Source organism: Dreissena polymorpha, chromosome 12, assembly GCF_020536995.1.
Source record: "Dreissena polymorpha isolate Duluth1 chromosome 12, UMN_Dpol_1.0, whole genome shotgun sequence".
Taxonomy (NCBI): Eukaryota; Metazoa; Mollusca; class Bivalvia; order Myida; family Dreissenidae; genus Dreissena; species Dreissena polymorpha.
The window spans coordinates 22,939,944-22,958,592 of NC_068366.1; the positions used below are offsets into that span (position 1 = coordinate 22,939,944).

Sequence of the window (18,649 nt, forward strand, 5' to 3'; positions counted from 1 at the left end):
GAGAGTTATGGCCCTTTGAAATTTTCAAGTTGCTTAACCATCCATCGTATTATTTTGTCCAAAGTTTCTTGTTTTATTTTTGAAAGATCGTCTAATAAATGACCACACCCCACATTAAACCCCCCTCTCACTTCCCCCCCCACCCAACCCAAAAAGAGTTTTTTTTTCTTTGAAACATGGTTAAAAAAACCAACAAATATTTATTTACTTTTGAAGGACCGTCCAAACCTCCAACCCAAGCTACTGCTATCAAATTTTAAACTAAATCTTATTAGTTTGTTTTATGTCTTTACAAATGTTCAATAGATTGTGGAAAATATACGTGAACTATTACCTTGACCTTATTGAATAATTTGAACAATTACCCCATGATGGCTTACGTTATACTGTCAAGCACTCAAATAGTCGAGCGCGCTGTCCTCTGACAGCTCTTGTTGTGTCATTTAATCAGTTTGCCAAACTGAATCCTGTGATATCTTGTTAAAAACTGTACACATTTGCTGAAACTTGGTACACTTGTCAATCGGACTTTGGGGATAATGCATAAACTTGTATTATTCATCACATTCCAAAAGTTAGGTAGATACTACTTTTCATAATAGACATGAGTAACATGTATTTAAAATATAAAGTCTTAATTTTGTATAAAGATATGCTGTTTGTCTATCTGTCTATAGTCTTATTTGGCACATACATAATATGAATTATAAAAATAATACTTGAAATTAGTGTATTTCTTTCAGCCACTAAGGTTTGTTCTGTGAGATTTATATATTTTATCTATGATCAAATCATAACCTATGATTAAGAGTGTACATAGGATTATGCATTACTTATGTTTATAATTATATAGTACAATGTTGAGGTAATAAACATAATAATAAACTATATGTAAATGATAGGTTGTAAACTTTAATCAAGAATTATTCATAATAGGTCACACAGGTACATTAGGAAACCCTCATCTTTGTCAGACTGAGGTTAGATCTTTGGTGCCATCATGACCTTTTTATTTATATTCTTTAAAAGAATGTTCGAAAACAGAGTTATTAAATGGAAATGGATATGACATAGCATTTCAAATCTGGTGGGCTGGAACACTTTTTTTTAAACTTCATGATTTGATTTCCTTTGGAATCGGCTTTCATTCAGATTCCTTGAGTGAACATTCTTTAAACCTAAATTTTAATACCTCATTAGTATGATAATTTAACCTAACTGCTTTATATCTTAATCCTTTTTTTCAGGGTAAACTACATTATGGCAGAAAGGAGCAAAACAACTGATGATCCCCCTGATCCCCCTGTTGTGGGCAATGATGAGGGAATTGATCCTCAAACACTGGAGATTGCTCGCATTTTACGGTCACTGGCTGACGAGATTACAGAGGAAAAAAGTATGCCATTGCTAAAAGAAATAATCACAAAAATTGCCCATGAGTCAGTCCATGATAGAAATTACAATGTTTTGACAGATTATATGAGGCGCTTTGTCAATGTTCTTGGCTTTAGTGTACAGTTTTCAGTTAGTAAGACCAAAGAGATCATTAAAATCCTGCTTGTTATCTGGAATCAACAAAATGTCGCTAGGTATGTGATGAAGGAAGTTTACAATGAGGATATTGGTGCTGCTGAAAAACCAATTGACCCAGATATGTTGGATAAGATCCCAAATGCTGTGAAACAGTTGGATGACAAAGGCATTAAGCTTTTTTTTAAAGCATTACAAGATGGAGAGGAAGAAGTTAAGAATATACGCCTGATGGTTGTTGGCATGTTTGGTGTGGGGAAGACTTCACTTGTGAACAATCTGATTAAAGACTTTAGAGATAAAAACATCACACCGTTAAGCACCGATGGTATCGATCTCCACAGGTGCCAAGTGATGGAAGATGGTGATTGGTGTTTGGATAAGGAACACAGGTCACAGAAATATATAAAAAGGTTGGAAAGTGTTTTCGACAAAATGCCAGTGAACACTTATGCAGCAACTGCTTCTATTGATGACACTGATAGCCTAGATGGTTCACATGTAGAAGACAAAGTAGATGCTTTACCAACTGAAAATCAAATACATACTGAACCAGTGCAAAGGAGGAACAATGTTGAACAGCATGAACAAGATTTTGTACAAATGTGCTCACCTTTGGTAGAAAAGATGCAGAATGACACCAACCATAAACCATCAAAGGACATCAAAGTTTCTTTAGAAAAAACAGAAAAAGAGATCACTGTGTCTGTTTGGGATTTTGCAGGCCAGACACTGTACTATTCAACTCACCAGTTCTTCTTGAATAAAAGGTCAATCTACTTAGTGCTGATGGACATGACAAAACCTTTGGATGAAGATTTAAAAGAGTTGGATGGTAGCGGAATTTGGTGTGGTTTAGTTAATGACTGTACGTATTTGAATGTATTTAAGTTTTGGTTGAATGCAATCCACATGTGCAGTGGTTATAAGTCAACAACAGGGGAAATAAAACCAACTGTCATCTTAGTTGGAACTCGAAAAGACAAAATGGAGGGAACTGATAAAGAAAAAGAAAACAAAAAGGATGAATACTTTAATAAAGCACTAAAGTCCTTTGAAAGAGATTCACCAATATTTAAACACATTCACAAGAAAACATTCTTAGTGAGCAATCTATCTCCAACTGATCCTGATTTTGTTGAAATGAGAAAGGAAATCAAATGTTTGGCTGAGAAGCAAGAATACTGGGGAACAGATAAGTATCCAGTTCGATGGATTCATATGGAACATTCTCTGGACAAACTGAGAGATGATGGAGAGCAATTAGTACACATGGATAAGATTGAAGAAGTAAATCGTTCCAAAAAGCCCCAACTTGTTCTTTCTAAACAAGAATTGTCATTGTTTCTGGAATTACAACACATGCAAGGCAATATCCTTTATTTCAAAACATCTGAACTGGAGCACCTGGTTGTTCTTGCTCCCCAATGGATCATTGACGCCTTCAAGTGTTTTGTCACACAATTCAATAAAATACAACCCCAAGTCCTTAAAGATTGGGAAGACTATGAGAAGCTTGCAATTCTTAAACCACAAGTTATCGATGAAATTATGAACAACAGCCCTCCTCACATAAAAGAATACAAAGATGATGTCATTAAGTATATGGAACATCTAAACGTTATGGCAAAGCCAAAAGCAACAGAACTAAACAAATGTGGACACGATGAAACGGATGCCATTTTAGGTAACAATGACGAATTGCTTGATTTTCACATTGTTCCTTGTCGACTGAAAAATGCACCGCCTCCCATAGAGACATTCACTTCACCCGATTGCAAACGATTCAAACGAACCCCAGTTTTAGCGTTTGTTTTTTGCGAAAAGTTTATGCCTCCATCTTTCTTCCATAGGCTTGTTGCTGTATGCATCGGCGCTTGGCAAATCAAAAAAGAAGGAAACAAAGATCGCATGTACAACGGATTGGCTATTTTTGCCATTCGCCCAACATACACTTTAACCATCTGGTATAACGACTACATCATTTATGCAAGGATAGCATGTTGTACAAAGAAGCTTACATCTGATATTGACACCAATCTTTGTCAAGAAGTTCGACACAAACTTCGTCAGAGTTTGCAAGATTTTGTTGGCCATTCTGTAGAGACACCACGAACTGGTACAGCATTTGATATGTATATTCAATGTCCATCTATGACAATCTGTGAGCACAATAAAGGAATGCTGAGAGTGGCACAGTTCAACTACGAGAGTGAATTAGACTGTGATGCATGTAGTGAAAGTCATCCAGTTGAAAGATCAGAGGCTATGCATTATTGGTTCAAAAACGAACTGGATTTAGCAAACAAATGTGATAGCGATGATTTAAACCAACAAGCTGAAGAAAAACATCTATCAAAAGTTGCCAGACTTATTGGTATTAAAGAATGCTGGATGCTTGGCATTGAACTTAAGTTAAGCAATGTGGAGTTGAACCAGATGTATGCTGACCCTGCTTGTATGAACAATAGGTATGAATTTGTTTTCAAGTACCTTGTTAAATGGAGGAACAGAAAAGGAGAGAAGGCAACGCTTCGAAAACTTAATAGGGCTATAAACGCTGCACGTTTGTATTCTTATGTGGAATCTACGCCGGTCTTTTAGAGAGTACTTACGTAATTGATTCTCTCAGAATTTAGCTTTTTGACCTTTTTAATCAACAACTCAAGTAATAATAATAATGTCATAATTAAAAAAAGTGTGATTAAAAGGTATAACCATCTATGGTATACACAATTGTATTTTTATGCCCCCGGATCGAATGATCGGGGGTATCTTGTTTTTGGCCTGTTTGTCTGTGTATCTGTGTGTCTGTCACTAAACTTTACCCTTGGTCATTACTTTTGCATATTGAAGATAGCAACTTGATATTTGGCATGCATTTGTATATAATGGAGCTGCAAATTTTGAGTGGTGAAAGTTCAAGGTCATCCTTCAAGGTCAAAGGTCAAATATATAGCTTCAATGCTGCACAATAGGGGGCATTGTGTTTCTGAAAAACACATCTCTTGTTTTCATTTTGTTCGATGAATCACAGGGGTTTTTATCTGATTTTGGGGAAAGGGCCTGGCCTTTTTTTAGGGGAAAAAAATCGCGCAAAATGCCGGATTTGGGGGGAAAAAATCGCGCAAAACGCCGGATTTTGGGGAAAATAAGGAAAGTCTTAAATAATCAATTCAACATATTTTGCTGTTTTTAAAACAAAATCAAGGCAACAGATAATTTAATTATGCAATATGTTATATTTTCTACACTGGATCAGATTAACTTATGTATTTAAAGTTTAAAAAAAAAAAAAAAAAAAAAAAAATTTTTTTTTTTTAAGGGGAAAAAATGAAGTCTGGGGGAAAATTTACCTGCTGAGGGGAAAAAAATCTGAGGGGAAAGGGCCGATTTTCGGCGGGTCCCAAAGAAGGAAAAAAGCCCTGAATCATGTAATCAGTAAATAAATGGAATGAGGTGTCTATGTGTATATGCCTCCTCGAAGCAAGCTGCATATAACACACACACTGTCAGTCTTTAAGAGTGTCTGGATGATTTGAAATATCTGGACACAAATGTAATACCCGTCTCTCAACCTCAAAAGCCATGGCCACATTAAGACAAAAAGTCGTGTTTTGCCATAAAATAAATTCCTGTCTTATCCTTAACTTAGCCATATATGGATGTATTTTAAAACACATTGTAAGCTACCATAAAACAACGTGTCACACGTAACCACCGTCTCCCAGCTGCGAAGGTCAATGTCACACTTGAAAGTCAAAAGCACAATTCTGCCATAAAACAGCTTGTCAATAGTGTGACTTTGTCATTAAACTGTTAATTGCTACATAATGTAAGATGCCACATATGACAATTACCAGGTGTCGTAAATCAAAGGTCAATTTCTCACTTGGCTGTCAAAAGTTATATTTGGGCATTAAACAGTTCATGTTTGACGTAAGTGTAGTTTTGAGACAAAAATTAAATATTGGGACAATTTTGCCCTTTGGACAAAAGATATGTTAACATTTTAAGTTGTTTGTTGGATAGCTCTTATTAATAAAAATACATGTATTTAAGTGTGAATGATGTAGTATATTGTAATTTGCAGACTTTGTTCTCATGTAAAGGTATTTAGGTTGGACAGTTTAGAATAGCTTGTTTCCATTTCTATTTTAGCTCGACTATTATATATGAAATTTACATGGAGCTATCCTACTCTCCCAAGTGTCGGCCTGAGCGTGAGTGTTGGAATGTTAAAGTGTGCGTACCACCTCAAATCTTTTCTATGTCCCTTGACATATTGCTTTCATATTTTGCATACTTCTTTACCAACATGACCCCGATCTATAAACAAGAGCAGACAACTGTATCAAGCATTTTGTATGAATAATGGACATTTTTCCACTTAAAATATGCATATTATTGATAAATTTATGTTAAAGTTTGCGTACCACCTCAAATAAATATTTTCTATGTCCCTTGACATATTGCTTTCATGTTTTGCTTACTTTTTTACCAACATGACCTTAATCTATAAACAAGATAAGACAACTGTATCAAGCATTTTGTAAGAATTATGTTCCCTTTTTAAACTTAGAAAATTGATAATTTGGTTAAGTTTTGTGTTTAGGTCCACTTTATTCCTCAAGTATCAAAGCTATTGCTTTCATACTTGCAACACGTACTAACTATAATAAGGGGACTGTGCAGGCAAAGTAATGTAACTCTGACTGGCATTTTGACATAATTATGGCCCCTTTTATATTAAGAAAATTGAAAATTTGATTAAGTTTTCTGTTTTAGTCCATTTAACTCCTAAAGTATAGCTATTGCTTTCAGAATTGGAACACTCGCTAACTATCATAAGGGAACTGTACAGGAAAAAATGAATAACTCTGGTTGGCATTTTGACGGAACGATGGCCCTTTTTTGACTTAGTAACTTTGAATATTTTGTTAAATTTTGTGTTTATATCCATTTTACTTCTTAAGTATAAAGGCTATTGCTTTCAAACTGATAATACTTTCTTATAATCATGAGGGTACTGTACCTGGCAAGTTGACTTTGACCTTGACCTTTGAATAACCTTGACTATCTTGGTCAAATTATTAAATTTTGCTAAAATTGCTAAAATTGCCATAACTTCTTTATTAATGATCAGATTTGATTCATACTTTGACAAAACAACACTTACCTGACTTATCACAATGGACTCCACCCAAAGCATCACCCACTCCCCACCCCAGAATCCCCCCCCAAATTAATGATCACACCCCACATGATACCCCCCTCGCACCCCCCACCCCACCCCCACCTTAACAGAAAAGAAAAAAAAGAAACATGGTTAAAAAAAACAACAAATATTTATTTTGATTATTTTATTTTAAATATCAATATGTTTCAATTATTGTTCTCTTTCAGTTAGAATATGACTTTGTTACCTTGACCTTATTGAATATGAACAATTTCCCCATGATAGCTTACATAATACTGTCAAGCACTTTGAATAGTCGAGCGTGCTGTCTTCTGACAGCTCTTGTTTATATAGTTATACTGCAATTGGTATGAAGAAAAAGGTTTGCATATTACAGCAAGTAATTGTTTATATATTTCTTTTTAAATCGCGCCAGCTGTATTACTTTTTAAACAAACTTATAGTGTTATGTGTAAAATATGAAAGTGTTTCCTTTAATATGTAATTTGAAAACAGGAAACATTATTATTTAATTAAATTTTTAATTGTAAATATGTACATTTATGAATACTGGATTTATTGTGGAATAAAATGGCACCACTTTTGGTTACACATTAGGGTTTCGAAATTGTTTCTGCCGATGTCCAACAGTTCTCATCCTGTCTTTTCTTCCGTTTGGTTTTATGTTTTTCATTTATTTATATTATTTAATACATCTGAGATGTAAATCTTAACTTGGGAAATATATATTTAATACTTATCTGTACTTCCAAAAAACGATACTGTGGACATCATCACTATGAAGTTATTGCTTAATGTAAATTAATCCTATTTCGTCATTTTGTGGAGCCAAATCCATAGATTAAAGCGGTATTCGTTTGAGATCATACAAGTAGATAGATCTCAAAACACATTTAAAGAATGTGTTTTCAGTATTCACAATTATTCAATGATTGTGTTGTGTTAATTGTGAAAACACACATTTTTGTTGCAACAACTTTTGGTTTTGGCTCTCGAGAACAAAATAGATACGTTTATTTTAGGAAAACTTTAAACACTGAAGCCATATATCGAGACCTGGTAATGAATTGCATAGCGTGGATTGGGGTCAACGTTAAAAAAGTTCAGACCAATAAGTCCATACCTATTGCTACAGACTCCTTATATCGGGGTTTCTTTGGAATTACATGTAAGGTGGATTGGGTTGAAGTCATGGTAAATGTTCCAAATTTATTTTTTTAGTTTCTGACAAAGACTAGATTAAAGCATCTGTATGATGTAACTTAATACAAACATGCATTTTATCTAGACTTCGGAAATGCATATGATTTGGTTTGGGTAAAATAACAGGTACTAAATTAAAAAAACACTTACTAATTAATGAATCGAGCTAGTGTTATGACACTTATCGACATGAAATTGCACCCAGGCTTAGTTTTGTCAATTCGATCTCCACTTAGTGGATGGAAACACAAAGTTGACCTACCTTACCAGATTAAGCTAACCCACATTTGTCTTGCACCATTACCACATGCTTTCATTCAGGGAACGTTGCCTTTCCTCAGTCCTGTTCAAATATATAATTTTGTATTATACAGGCAACTTCTATATTCACAGCATATTTATTATCCCCACGCTTTTTTATAAGCGTGGGGATATTGTGGTTATCTCTGCCGTCTGTCCGTCCGTCCTGGCCACTGTCTCCTCCTACACTATTAACACTAGAACCTTGAAATTTACACACATGGTAGCTATGAGCATATGTGCGATCCTGCACTATTTGTAATTTTGATCTGACCCCTGGGTCAAAAGTTATGGGGGTTGGGGTGGGGCCGCGTCAGAGATTTTCACTCATTTTTTTTAGGTTATTTTACATTAACTTCTTCATTTCTACACCAATTTACTTCAAATTGATACTGAACCTCTCTTATGACAATACGGTCGATCTCAACTGTGCATGGCCCCATTACCAACCCTGGGGCGCCCCACCCACATAAACCACACCCACCCAAAATTGCCTTTTACTATAACTTCTTCATTTCTACACCGATTCACTTCTAATTGATACTGAATTTCTCTTATGACAATACGGTCAATCTCAACTATGCATGGCCCCATTACCAACCCTGGGGCGCCTCGCCCACATAGGCCACACCCACCCAAAATTGCCTTTTACTATAACTTCCTCATTTCTACACCTATTCACTTCTAATTGATACTGAACCTCTCTTATGACAATACGATCAATCTCAACTATGCATGGCCCCATTACCAACCCTGGGGCGCCCCGCCCACATAGGCCACACCTACCCAAAATTGCCTTTTACTATAACTTCTTCATTTCTACACCGATTCACTTCTATTTAATACTGAACTTCTCTTATGACAATATGGTCAATCTCAACTATGCATGGCTCCATTAACAACCTTGGGGCGCCCCGCCCACATAGGCCACACCCACCCAAAATTGCCTTTTACTATAACTTCTTCATTTCTACACCGATTCACTTCTAATTGATACTGAACTTCTCTTATGACAATACGGTCAATCTCAACTATGCGTGGTCCCATTACCAACCCTGGGGCGCCCCTGGGTCAAACATACGGTGTGGGGATACGCGTCAGCTTCTGCCGCGCCATTTCTAGTTTATAGTGTTTTTATTGCTAAATAATATATAGAGAATATTTGTAAAATTTGTTGGAATATCGATTGAATTAACAAGCGATCATAGAAAATAATATTTTCACGAGTGGAGCAGCCACGATTGAATATATATTTTGTCTATGATCACGAGTGAATATATATTTTGTCTATGATCACGAATGAATTAAATTCGCTACTTCACTGAATCCAACAAATTTTCTTTTAATTTTGTGCTTTTGTCAGCTTGTATTTACATTGTTAAAAGATTTAACGGGAGAAATTTGCTTCAATAATGACGTCATTATGTTAAAAATCGAGTCATTTCACAGTGAATCAGTGAAAATTATTGATATTTTCATTTTCACTGTTTGAAACAGTGGATGATCAGTTTTAATGCACTAATATTTGTCTATAAACAACTGGAAAGCATTAAATGAAAAGTGTTGTTTGATTGTGGAATGTAAAGCCAACTTGAAAGCTGAGAGGCATGACAAGTATGTACGTGTAGGTCATTGCTTGCTGTTGTCTTCTAGATTGTGTAGCTTAATAATGACATTATCAATTGTTTGTTTTAATGTGTTTGCACCATTCTATGTGCGTGTAATGCTTATTGTATATAATCCACATTGAAACAAATGTAGTATTATGATTGGTAGTAACATTTATTGTGCACGTACCCTTCTATTATAGTTAAGTCTCTGTGACATAATCAAATTTGCACCATTAGTTTGTGTTTAATGATGAAGATTGGTATTTGTAAATTTAAAGCTTTTTATATATCCATGTTATAACATGTATTTGGTTGAAGCTATGATAATACGTACATGATTTTTAAAGGAGGGCTTAAGAGATTATTTGTATGCCCCCGAAGGTGGGCATTTAGTGATCGCACTGTCCATCTGTCTGTCTGTCTGTCACACTTTTTTTTGAAAAAATGCTCAGAACTTCTATGTCGCTTCAGATGTAACCTTCATATTTGGTATGCATGTGTACATGTATATGGACAAGGCCTTTTCGTATGCACACAAATTTTGACCCATTTGACCTTGAACTTAGGGTCCGCGTTTAGGTTTCAAAATCTGCGTTTAGGTTTCGAAAAATGCTCATAACTTCTATGTCGCTTCAGATGTAACCTTCGTATTTGGTATGCATGTGTATATGGACAATGCCTTTCCATACGCACACAAATGTTGACCCCTTTGACCTTGAACTTAGGGTCCCCGTTTAGGTTTCAAAATCTGCGTTTAGGTTTCGAAAAATGCTCATAACTTCTATGTCGCTTCGGATGTAACCTTCATATTTGGTATGCATGTGTATATGGACAAGGCCTTTCCATACACACACAAATTTTTACCCCTTTCACCTTGACCTTTAACTTACGGTCCCGAATTAGGTTTTGAAATCTGCGTTTAGGTTTCGAAAAATGCTCAGAACTTCTATGCCGCTTCAGATGTAACCTTCATATTTGGTATGCATGTGTATATGGACAATGCCTTTCCATACGCACACAAATGTTGACCCATTTGACCTTGAACTTAGAGTCCGCGTTTAGGTTTCAAAATCCGCGTTTAGGTTTCGAAAAATGCTCATAACTTCTATGTTGCTTCAGATGTAACCTTCATATTTGGTATGCATGTGTATATGGACAATGCCTTTCCATACGCACACAAATGTTGACCCCTTTGACCTTGAACTTAGGGTCCGCGTTTAGGTTTCAAAATCTGCGTTTAGGTTTCGAAAAATGCTCATAACTTCTATGTTGCTTCGGATGTAACCTTCATATTTGTTATGCATGTGTATATGGACAAGGCCTTTCCATACACACACAAATTGTTACCCCTTTCACCTTGACCTTTAACTTAGGGTCCCGAATTAGGTTTTGAAATCTGCGTTTAGGTTTCGAAAAATGCTCATAACTTCTATGTCGCTTCAGATGTAACCTTTATACTTGGTTTGCATGTGTATATGGACAAGGCCTTTTCATACCCACACAAATTTTGACCCCTTTGACCTTGAACATACTGCTGTGTTTAGGTTTCGAAATCTGCGTTAAGGTTTGAGTTGTAACCTTTTTATTTGGTTTGCATGTGTATCTGCCCAAGACCTTTCAATAACCAAAAACATTTTGACCCTGTGACCTTAACCCTTGTGCCTGTGTTAAGGTTTTGAAAAATGCTAATATAACTCTTTGTCTCTTGAAGTATAACCTTCACATTTGGTATGCATGTGTATATGGAAAAGACCTTTCCAGACACACAAAAATCTTGACTACTGTGGCCATGACCTTAAAGTTAGGGTCGGCATTTAGGTTACGAAAATTTGTTCTGTTATTTAGCTGTCTTACATGACTATCAAATCGTTTTTCGGTGGCATGTCTTTCTATGGAGACAGCTCTTGTTATTTGATTCATGCATATGTTTTAATTCCAATTTTGTAAATGTATGTACATTGAACTATGATGCATATTTTATCCAAGCCGGAATATGAAGTGCTTAAGGTGAACAATTGCGAAAGGTCTTTGTGTGGAGTCCGTAATCGTGCTGTGTGAAAAATTAGCTTGTTACCACTCTAGAGCAACCGTTGTGGCTCATTCTTGATAAATCTTGGTCAGAATGTTTATCTTGACAAAATCCAGACCAAGTTTGAATCATTGGTTCAAGTGGGGTAAACAACTTGGCAAACAGGTAAAACCAAAAAAACTTTATTCTACTCCAGATTCAATACTGATGAAAAGCTTGGTTAGATGTTTATATTCGCAATATCAAGGTCAAGTTAGATTCTGGGTCACGTAGGGTCAAGCAACTAGGTAATTAGCTAAAATATATGTAAAAAAAAACTTTTGTTGTTCTCCAAAAGCCACATATATGATTGAATGTTAATGTTAACTTGGTCATGGTGATTATATTTGCAATATGTTGGTCTTGTTCGATTTTAGGATAAGTGGGGTCAAATGGGAGGTCACATGGTTAAATCTATGAAAAATCTTTCTGACACTCTTGTTAAGAAATTTAATTATTGAGTGATGTACTGCGTTTTGTATGAAACAAAAGCAGTGTTTGTTAGGTGTGCAACATAGGGCCGTTGTGCCTCTCTTGTTGTTATTAACATATAACACATTGAAATTTTAACATTTAATATATATATATTATATGAGCAGACATTCTTCAGTTGTATAAAGACTCTTCAAGCTCCCCCCCCCCCCCCCTCCCCCCTCTGGTATTTTGTAAGATATACAAACTGTAATGAGTATGTACAAAATATATTATTTTTCAAATTTAAAAGCGAGAATGTTGCAATCACTGTTTTATCACGGCAATCCTTGAACGGACAATCACACAATAAATTAACAAATTTATGAGATGTTTAACAAGTGTGATATATTTTTGTTTACAGCTCTCACAACATGCACCTTTTCCTGGTATATGCTATTTGTGTACGAAGGAAATAATGCATTATAAAATGTTAAGATCTACAGTTTTATTAATAATTTTCATATGTGTAAAAATGTGTGTTTCTTATTATATATAAATGTATTTCTTATTATGGTGTTTTTGTTTTTATACAGAGTTTAATTTGAAAGTTTTTTGATAAGCCTGCTCTTAAAAATGAAGGGTTTTCATTCAAGCTTACATGTATTTATCCCCAATATTAATTAATATGACCCCATACGCCAAGTATGGTAACTGTAGTTTCACATTTGTCAAGATTAAAGGCATATTTATTCTTTGAAATTTGCATCTTTAAAAATGAGCAAGATAAAGTTCCTTGATGAAGTGTTTTCTCAGGAATGGTTTAAAGTATATCATTTTTACGTGTCAAATGTATTCCCTATATAGATATGACCGTGTAGGTCAAGCATTGTGAGGGAGAGGTTAAGGTAACTGTTACTAAAATAGCAGAAAGGGATTCGAATTAATATCTCTATAACAAAGTGAGTTATTGCTATGAAATTTTATACTTTGTATCAGGCCTAGTTTTTGATTGCAAATAAGGTGGGTGGTTTCAAAGTCATTGTTAGTTAAAGAGATAAAGAAACATTAACTCTGCTAAAAACTCAAGAATATATTAAGCGATGGGTAATTCAACTAAATTATAAATACCTAATTTCTAGTCATTGCAATTGTTGCATGTGACATACGTGAAGTCATCAGGGTCATGCCACCATTACTTAGAATAGAGAACATGGATTCTGCTTAGTTACTCAAAACAAATTTAGATACATGTATTGTAATGTAAATGCAAACATAGATGAGTTCTATCAAAACTTCATTTTATATTGCCGATGGGGTCAAGGTCACTGTTACAAAATATAGATACATGACTTCGGGTAAATAATCCAATAACAAATTCAGCTATTGTATTGAGCCTACAGCCTTATATCTAGATATAGCATGGAATCGGATCTGGGGTGTACGGGTAAAGGTCTCTGTTAGTACATGTACATTTTGAAATTGTTTCTCCTTAATAATTATAATGAAATTGGATATAGAGAATTCTTATATCGAGGGAATATATATGGGACGGTTGTGATCAAGGTCAATATATATGATGTTGGCATAATAATCCGATAATTTCTTTAGCTATTGTAATGCAGCATATTTAGACCATAACATACGGCAGTGCTGGGTTGGACGTCTATAATCGGCTCGCTGCCGTCAGATCCAACTGATGACATTTTAGAAAAAATCGCCGGAAACTCTGACAAAAACTGGATAAGTCGAGCACGCTGTCACAGCTGTTGGTCCTAATTAGATTTTCATTAAATAATATATTAATGAAATAACATGAACTGAAATAGATGTTCCCATATTATCATCTTTTTGTAGATAACGTCGATCGCCTTTTTTGGAAAATACTAACACTAAGTGAATACCAAAAGCGTAATCAATGAAATTGTTGATGTTTATTGTATGATTGTATTCCTTGAAACGTCATAACAACACATCTGAAAATAAATATATTCTCTGTTTATGTTGTATTCGCTTTATAAACTTGAGTGAGAGTGTTATTGCCTGAGGTTCTTTTCTGCTACATTTCTTGTGCATTATATTTATGTAAAAAGATCAAGGATGTTATTCATGTTTAACATTTTTGTTTAAATGGAATAATAACTCTTAAATTTCGAGATGTTCTTAACCTAGTATTTAAATTAGTCGTGTTCTGAACAGACAAGTTTCACATTGTCAATTAAGGCGGATATCAAGTCGCTAATGAGAAACAATGCATTAAGACTTGTGTTCTATCATCGAAACTGGTAATCGACGTATTCCTACCTTGTCGAAAAGATTGTTCTTTTAGATCATAATATTATATGAACACTGGACCACTTAGTGACCCGTTTGTGCATAGTAAGGTCATTATTTTAAGATGACACGTGGGGATCACGTACTCAACATGGTATTATAATTATTAGTGCAGTAAGCCAATGGTCTATGTCTCGGCAATTATGACACTTAATGCAAATTGGTTACTAGTAAAAACACACAAAAAATAGTTTATTTTAAAGTAATACAAAAGGAATGAGTTGTGGTATTATTGTTTTACTAATTTGTAAATGTTCATGTTTAATTGTTAGTCTCATTCGTATATATCGATGGAAAGTTAATTTTTACGCCTTTCATGCTAAGGTGGAGCAGATCAAAGTTGCCAATTGTTTACCAATTGATGTATTTCATGCTACGCGTATGATCACGTTTTTTTCTTACTGATAGATAAAAGATAAAAAAACGAAGACTAAGTAAACAATCAAGTAAATATATTTTGTTTATTTATATATGAACAAAACGCAATTTTGATTAACATAATTAAACACAATTTATAATCCCTATTGTTTTCATGTGATAAAATAAAACATCAGCAAATATCATGTTTTATTTAAAGATATATTTTCTAAGACAATTCGATAATACATATAATAATGGTCGTGGATCATGCATCATCAACATTTACCTTGTTAACATTCTAGAGGCCACATGCATGTATTGTCCGACCTGAATGAAGCTTGGTTAGAAGAATGGTCCGAATGATACATGTATTTCGACAGCGTATGAAACTGGGTCATGTGAGGTAAAAAAATTAGGGCGCGGGGTCAAATTAAAGGAAAGCTTATCACACTTTAAAATGAACATTTTAAGTCAATCTTCATGAAATTTGGTCAGAACATTTGTTCTGAAGAAATCACAGCTGAGTACTTTAAAGGTTCTGGTTAGTTTACAACCATTGCTGCCATTCATTTGATATTTTATTACAGCAAATTTGATAAAAATACAATAGTTTCTTAAGAAGTGAGCAAAAAATAACGTATAAAGCACAGGGAAAACCAATTTGTACAAAACCTCATTCATCTTGGTCAATTAAGGCCTCAACTTTCCCGCCATCAATATCCGTACGAACATAAGTAGAACGGGATGGGTATGGGAGGGAGCATTCCACGTGCGAGGAGCCAACATAAGCGGCAATCCTAAAACAAAAACATCAACAAAGAATTTACAGTCACTGCAGAAAATACCGGAGTCCGATATGTATCTCCGGGTCAAGAGCTTGCCATACGTGAATCAAATTACGTGTATCAATTACGGAGTTTACTACATGTATTTTACCGTTGTTGTGTAGTTTTGTGCAAGGTATTGTAATAAACACATCTCTAAGTACAGAATTTTTTTTAGAATTGTGAAGCATTTCAAGTTCATAAAAAAACATGCATTATGTATGATCCGTGTATAGATGTTATGGTAATGTCTTTATTGGTATCAAGCAAACATATAGGTAAAAGAAGGCGAAGACTACATGTCTTATCGGTTTATTATCCAGTGGATTTCTAAAAAGATATTTTAATACTAACATAATTATGAGACTATGAACATCGTGACTAGATAGCATTTTCTGTTGTTGTTTTTTCTTTCTTTGTTGTTGTTTTTAATGTATCTTTGTTGACCCGTTGCGTGCATTTTTTTTAATTTACTTTTTTAAGTACTCCGTATAAATATGCATTATTGGCTTTTTACCATATAAAGGTACCTTTATAAATTGCGGACATAAGCTTTAACTTGACGTCCTTTTTCGCTGCAGTATCAGGTTATATGAATTAACGTATTTTGAATATCTAACTGTAAGTTACGCGGGACACTCTTAACAATCAGGGGGCCGTTTCATAAACGATCGTACGACAATATTAACTTACGAGAGAATTTTGTAATAGAAATACGTAGACGAACTAACTCACCATGCTCATCTAAAGTATACGTCGTGAGAGATGCCAATGAAAATTAATAAATGAATGAAAATATATAATTATATAATCTGGACTTAAGCAATTATGCATCTATGAAAAATGTATCGTATCGTAAAATGTGTACTACAATGTTTATTGAAACGGTCCCCAAAGGGATAAGTAAGAATTAAGATCATTTTTGGCTCCAAAACCAATACATTTTAATTATGTTTGTGTGCTGTAATTTTAAGTGACCGAAATTTAAAAACGCTTATTGTAGTTTAACGGTAATCTGTCTAATTATATGCATAGTTTATGCACATTCTTGTGATAATAATTTTTATACGATAAGCGGCAAAAACGCATTCAAATAAATGTATTACAGATGAAATAAGTAATAGTTAGAAATAATAATAATCTAACTGACAAAATAGTATATTTTAGTAGTAGTCATAGTATATTTTATAATAGTTTATTAAAATGATATGTCAAGATATATTTTTTAAGTTTATAGATTCGTCATTACTTTTGGACAATCAGTTTTACATGGTTTCAACGCAAAGTATGTGCACAATTTGTGAGTGATTTGTGAGTGATTAATTGTAAAGATTGACTATTACACTCGTCAGACTAAACTTCTTGTACTCAATAATTGCATTACAGAAACGAAACAAACCATCAATAATATGTAAACGTATCGTATGGCATATATATATATATATATAGTTTGTGATTGGAAACCATGGCGAATACGCAGGACGTCCTAAAAACACAAAGAACTATACGTTATTGTCTTTACAATATTTGACGAAAATCTTGTTAACTTGTTAGTCCGATAGAGCCTGAACCTCGCCAATATATCACAAGACTCGGCCAAATACGAGTACAAACGGCAAGTACGATATTTAACCGATCAGAATTCACTATCTATTCGGCATATACCAGATTCAACAATTCAAACTTTACAATAAGCTTGAAAAGTACGTGATGACATTTTGGACGCCATTTAAAATTCTAATTAGAACAATTTGGCTTCATAGTTTTACTTATACTTTTAAAATAACAACCACACAAAAAATGGTTTACGAATAACTGGTTTTATTTGAAGCCGTTTTGTCTTGCTGCCATTTTTCCCCTAGAAATAGTCTGTTAATGCACAAAGTAACGCGTGCGCAAAAAACCTGCAATCTTTTATTTTTACTTTCCAAAAAATCATGAGATGCTTGGAAAGATAGGAATATACCGTTTTGAAAAAAATAACAACATCATTTAAAAAGCTATGCAGAAGTGAAAAGAAACTCAAAATAAATTAACTTATGTCGGAACTTATTAACAGATTGGATAATTTGTGTGTTAACAAATGCTGTGAATTTTCTATCGATGTTTAGTTGCATGGAAGTCACTATTATTAGAATAAAAGCACGATTTGAGTCTTGAAACTTCTTTAATACAAACAAGAAAATAAAATGGTTGTTTTCTTATTGTTTATTTATTTATTTTTAAATTGTCAGAAAAAACACATCATTTAAACTCTAATTTAAAAAATGATGTGCAACATAAGCCCAACAGTGTTGGCTAATAATTATAAGTCTTTTGGGACACCCTAGACGGTCGGTGAGGGCGCTAAAAGTCTTTCTTGACTTGCATTCGATAATCACAAGCATTGACCAGCTACTATCAGCTGAATGATTTGTTTAGAAAGAACAGTTTCCGGTACACGTTAAGTCATAATGCTGAAAAATAATGCAAATTATATACGATTGCAGAATATGTAAAATGGTTTATATATTGCTTTTAATCGATTTAGCTGTGTCACTAACAAATTGTCATTATCACATGTGCACAATGGAGTTTTAGAGTCACAAAGAGAGAGAGAGAGAGAGAGAGAGAGAGAGAGAGAGAGAGAGAGAGAGAGAGAGAGAGAGAGAGGAGAGAGAGAGAGAGAGAGAGAGAGAGAGAGAGAGAGAGAGAGAGAGAGAGAGAGTAGAGAGAGAGAGAGAGAGAGAGAGAGAAGAGAGAGAGAGAGAGAGAGAGAGACGGATTGACACCTCTATGAGAAATAGTGATATTCGATCAATGACAATGG

General features: G+C 34.4%; 1 protein-coding gene and 1 long non-coding RNA gene across 5 annotated transcripts in view; both read left to right on the forward strand.

Annotated features, from left to right (window-relative positions):
* LOC127854166 (uncharacterized) overlaps positions 1 to 6,834 on the forward strand; it is a 243,141-nt gene extending 236,307 nt beyond the window's left edge. For 3 of the 4 annotated variants that reach the window (XM_052389161.1, XM_052389162.1, XM_052389163.1), the window contains exon 2: positions 1,248 to 6,831. In XM_052389161.1, the coding sequence (XP_052245121.1) occupies positions 1,261 to 4,134 (2,874 nt within the window). In that variant the 5' untranslated portion in view covers positions 1,248 to 1,260 and the 3' untranslated portion in view covers positions 4,135 to 6,831. Of the gene's footprint in view, positions 1 to 1,247 lie in introns of all 4 variants that reach the window. The other variant, XM_052389164.1, reaches the window with a different exon arrangement.
* A 9-nt stretch (positions 6,835 to 6,843) lies between these two features.
* Positions 6,844 to 14,322, forward strand: LOC127854174 (uncharacterized). The gene is made up of 2 exons (XR_008036948.1): positions 6,844 to 10,766; positions 10,926 to 14,322. It is a non-coding gene; the product is annotated as an uncharacterized LOC127854174 (long non-coding RNA).
* The last annotated feature ends 4,327 nt before the right edge of the window (positions 14,323 to 18,649 follow it).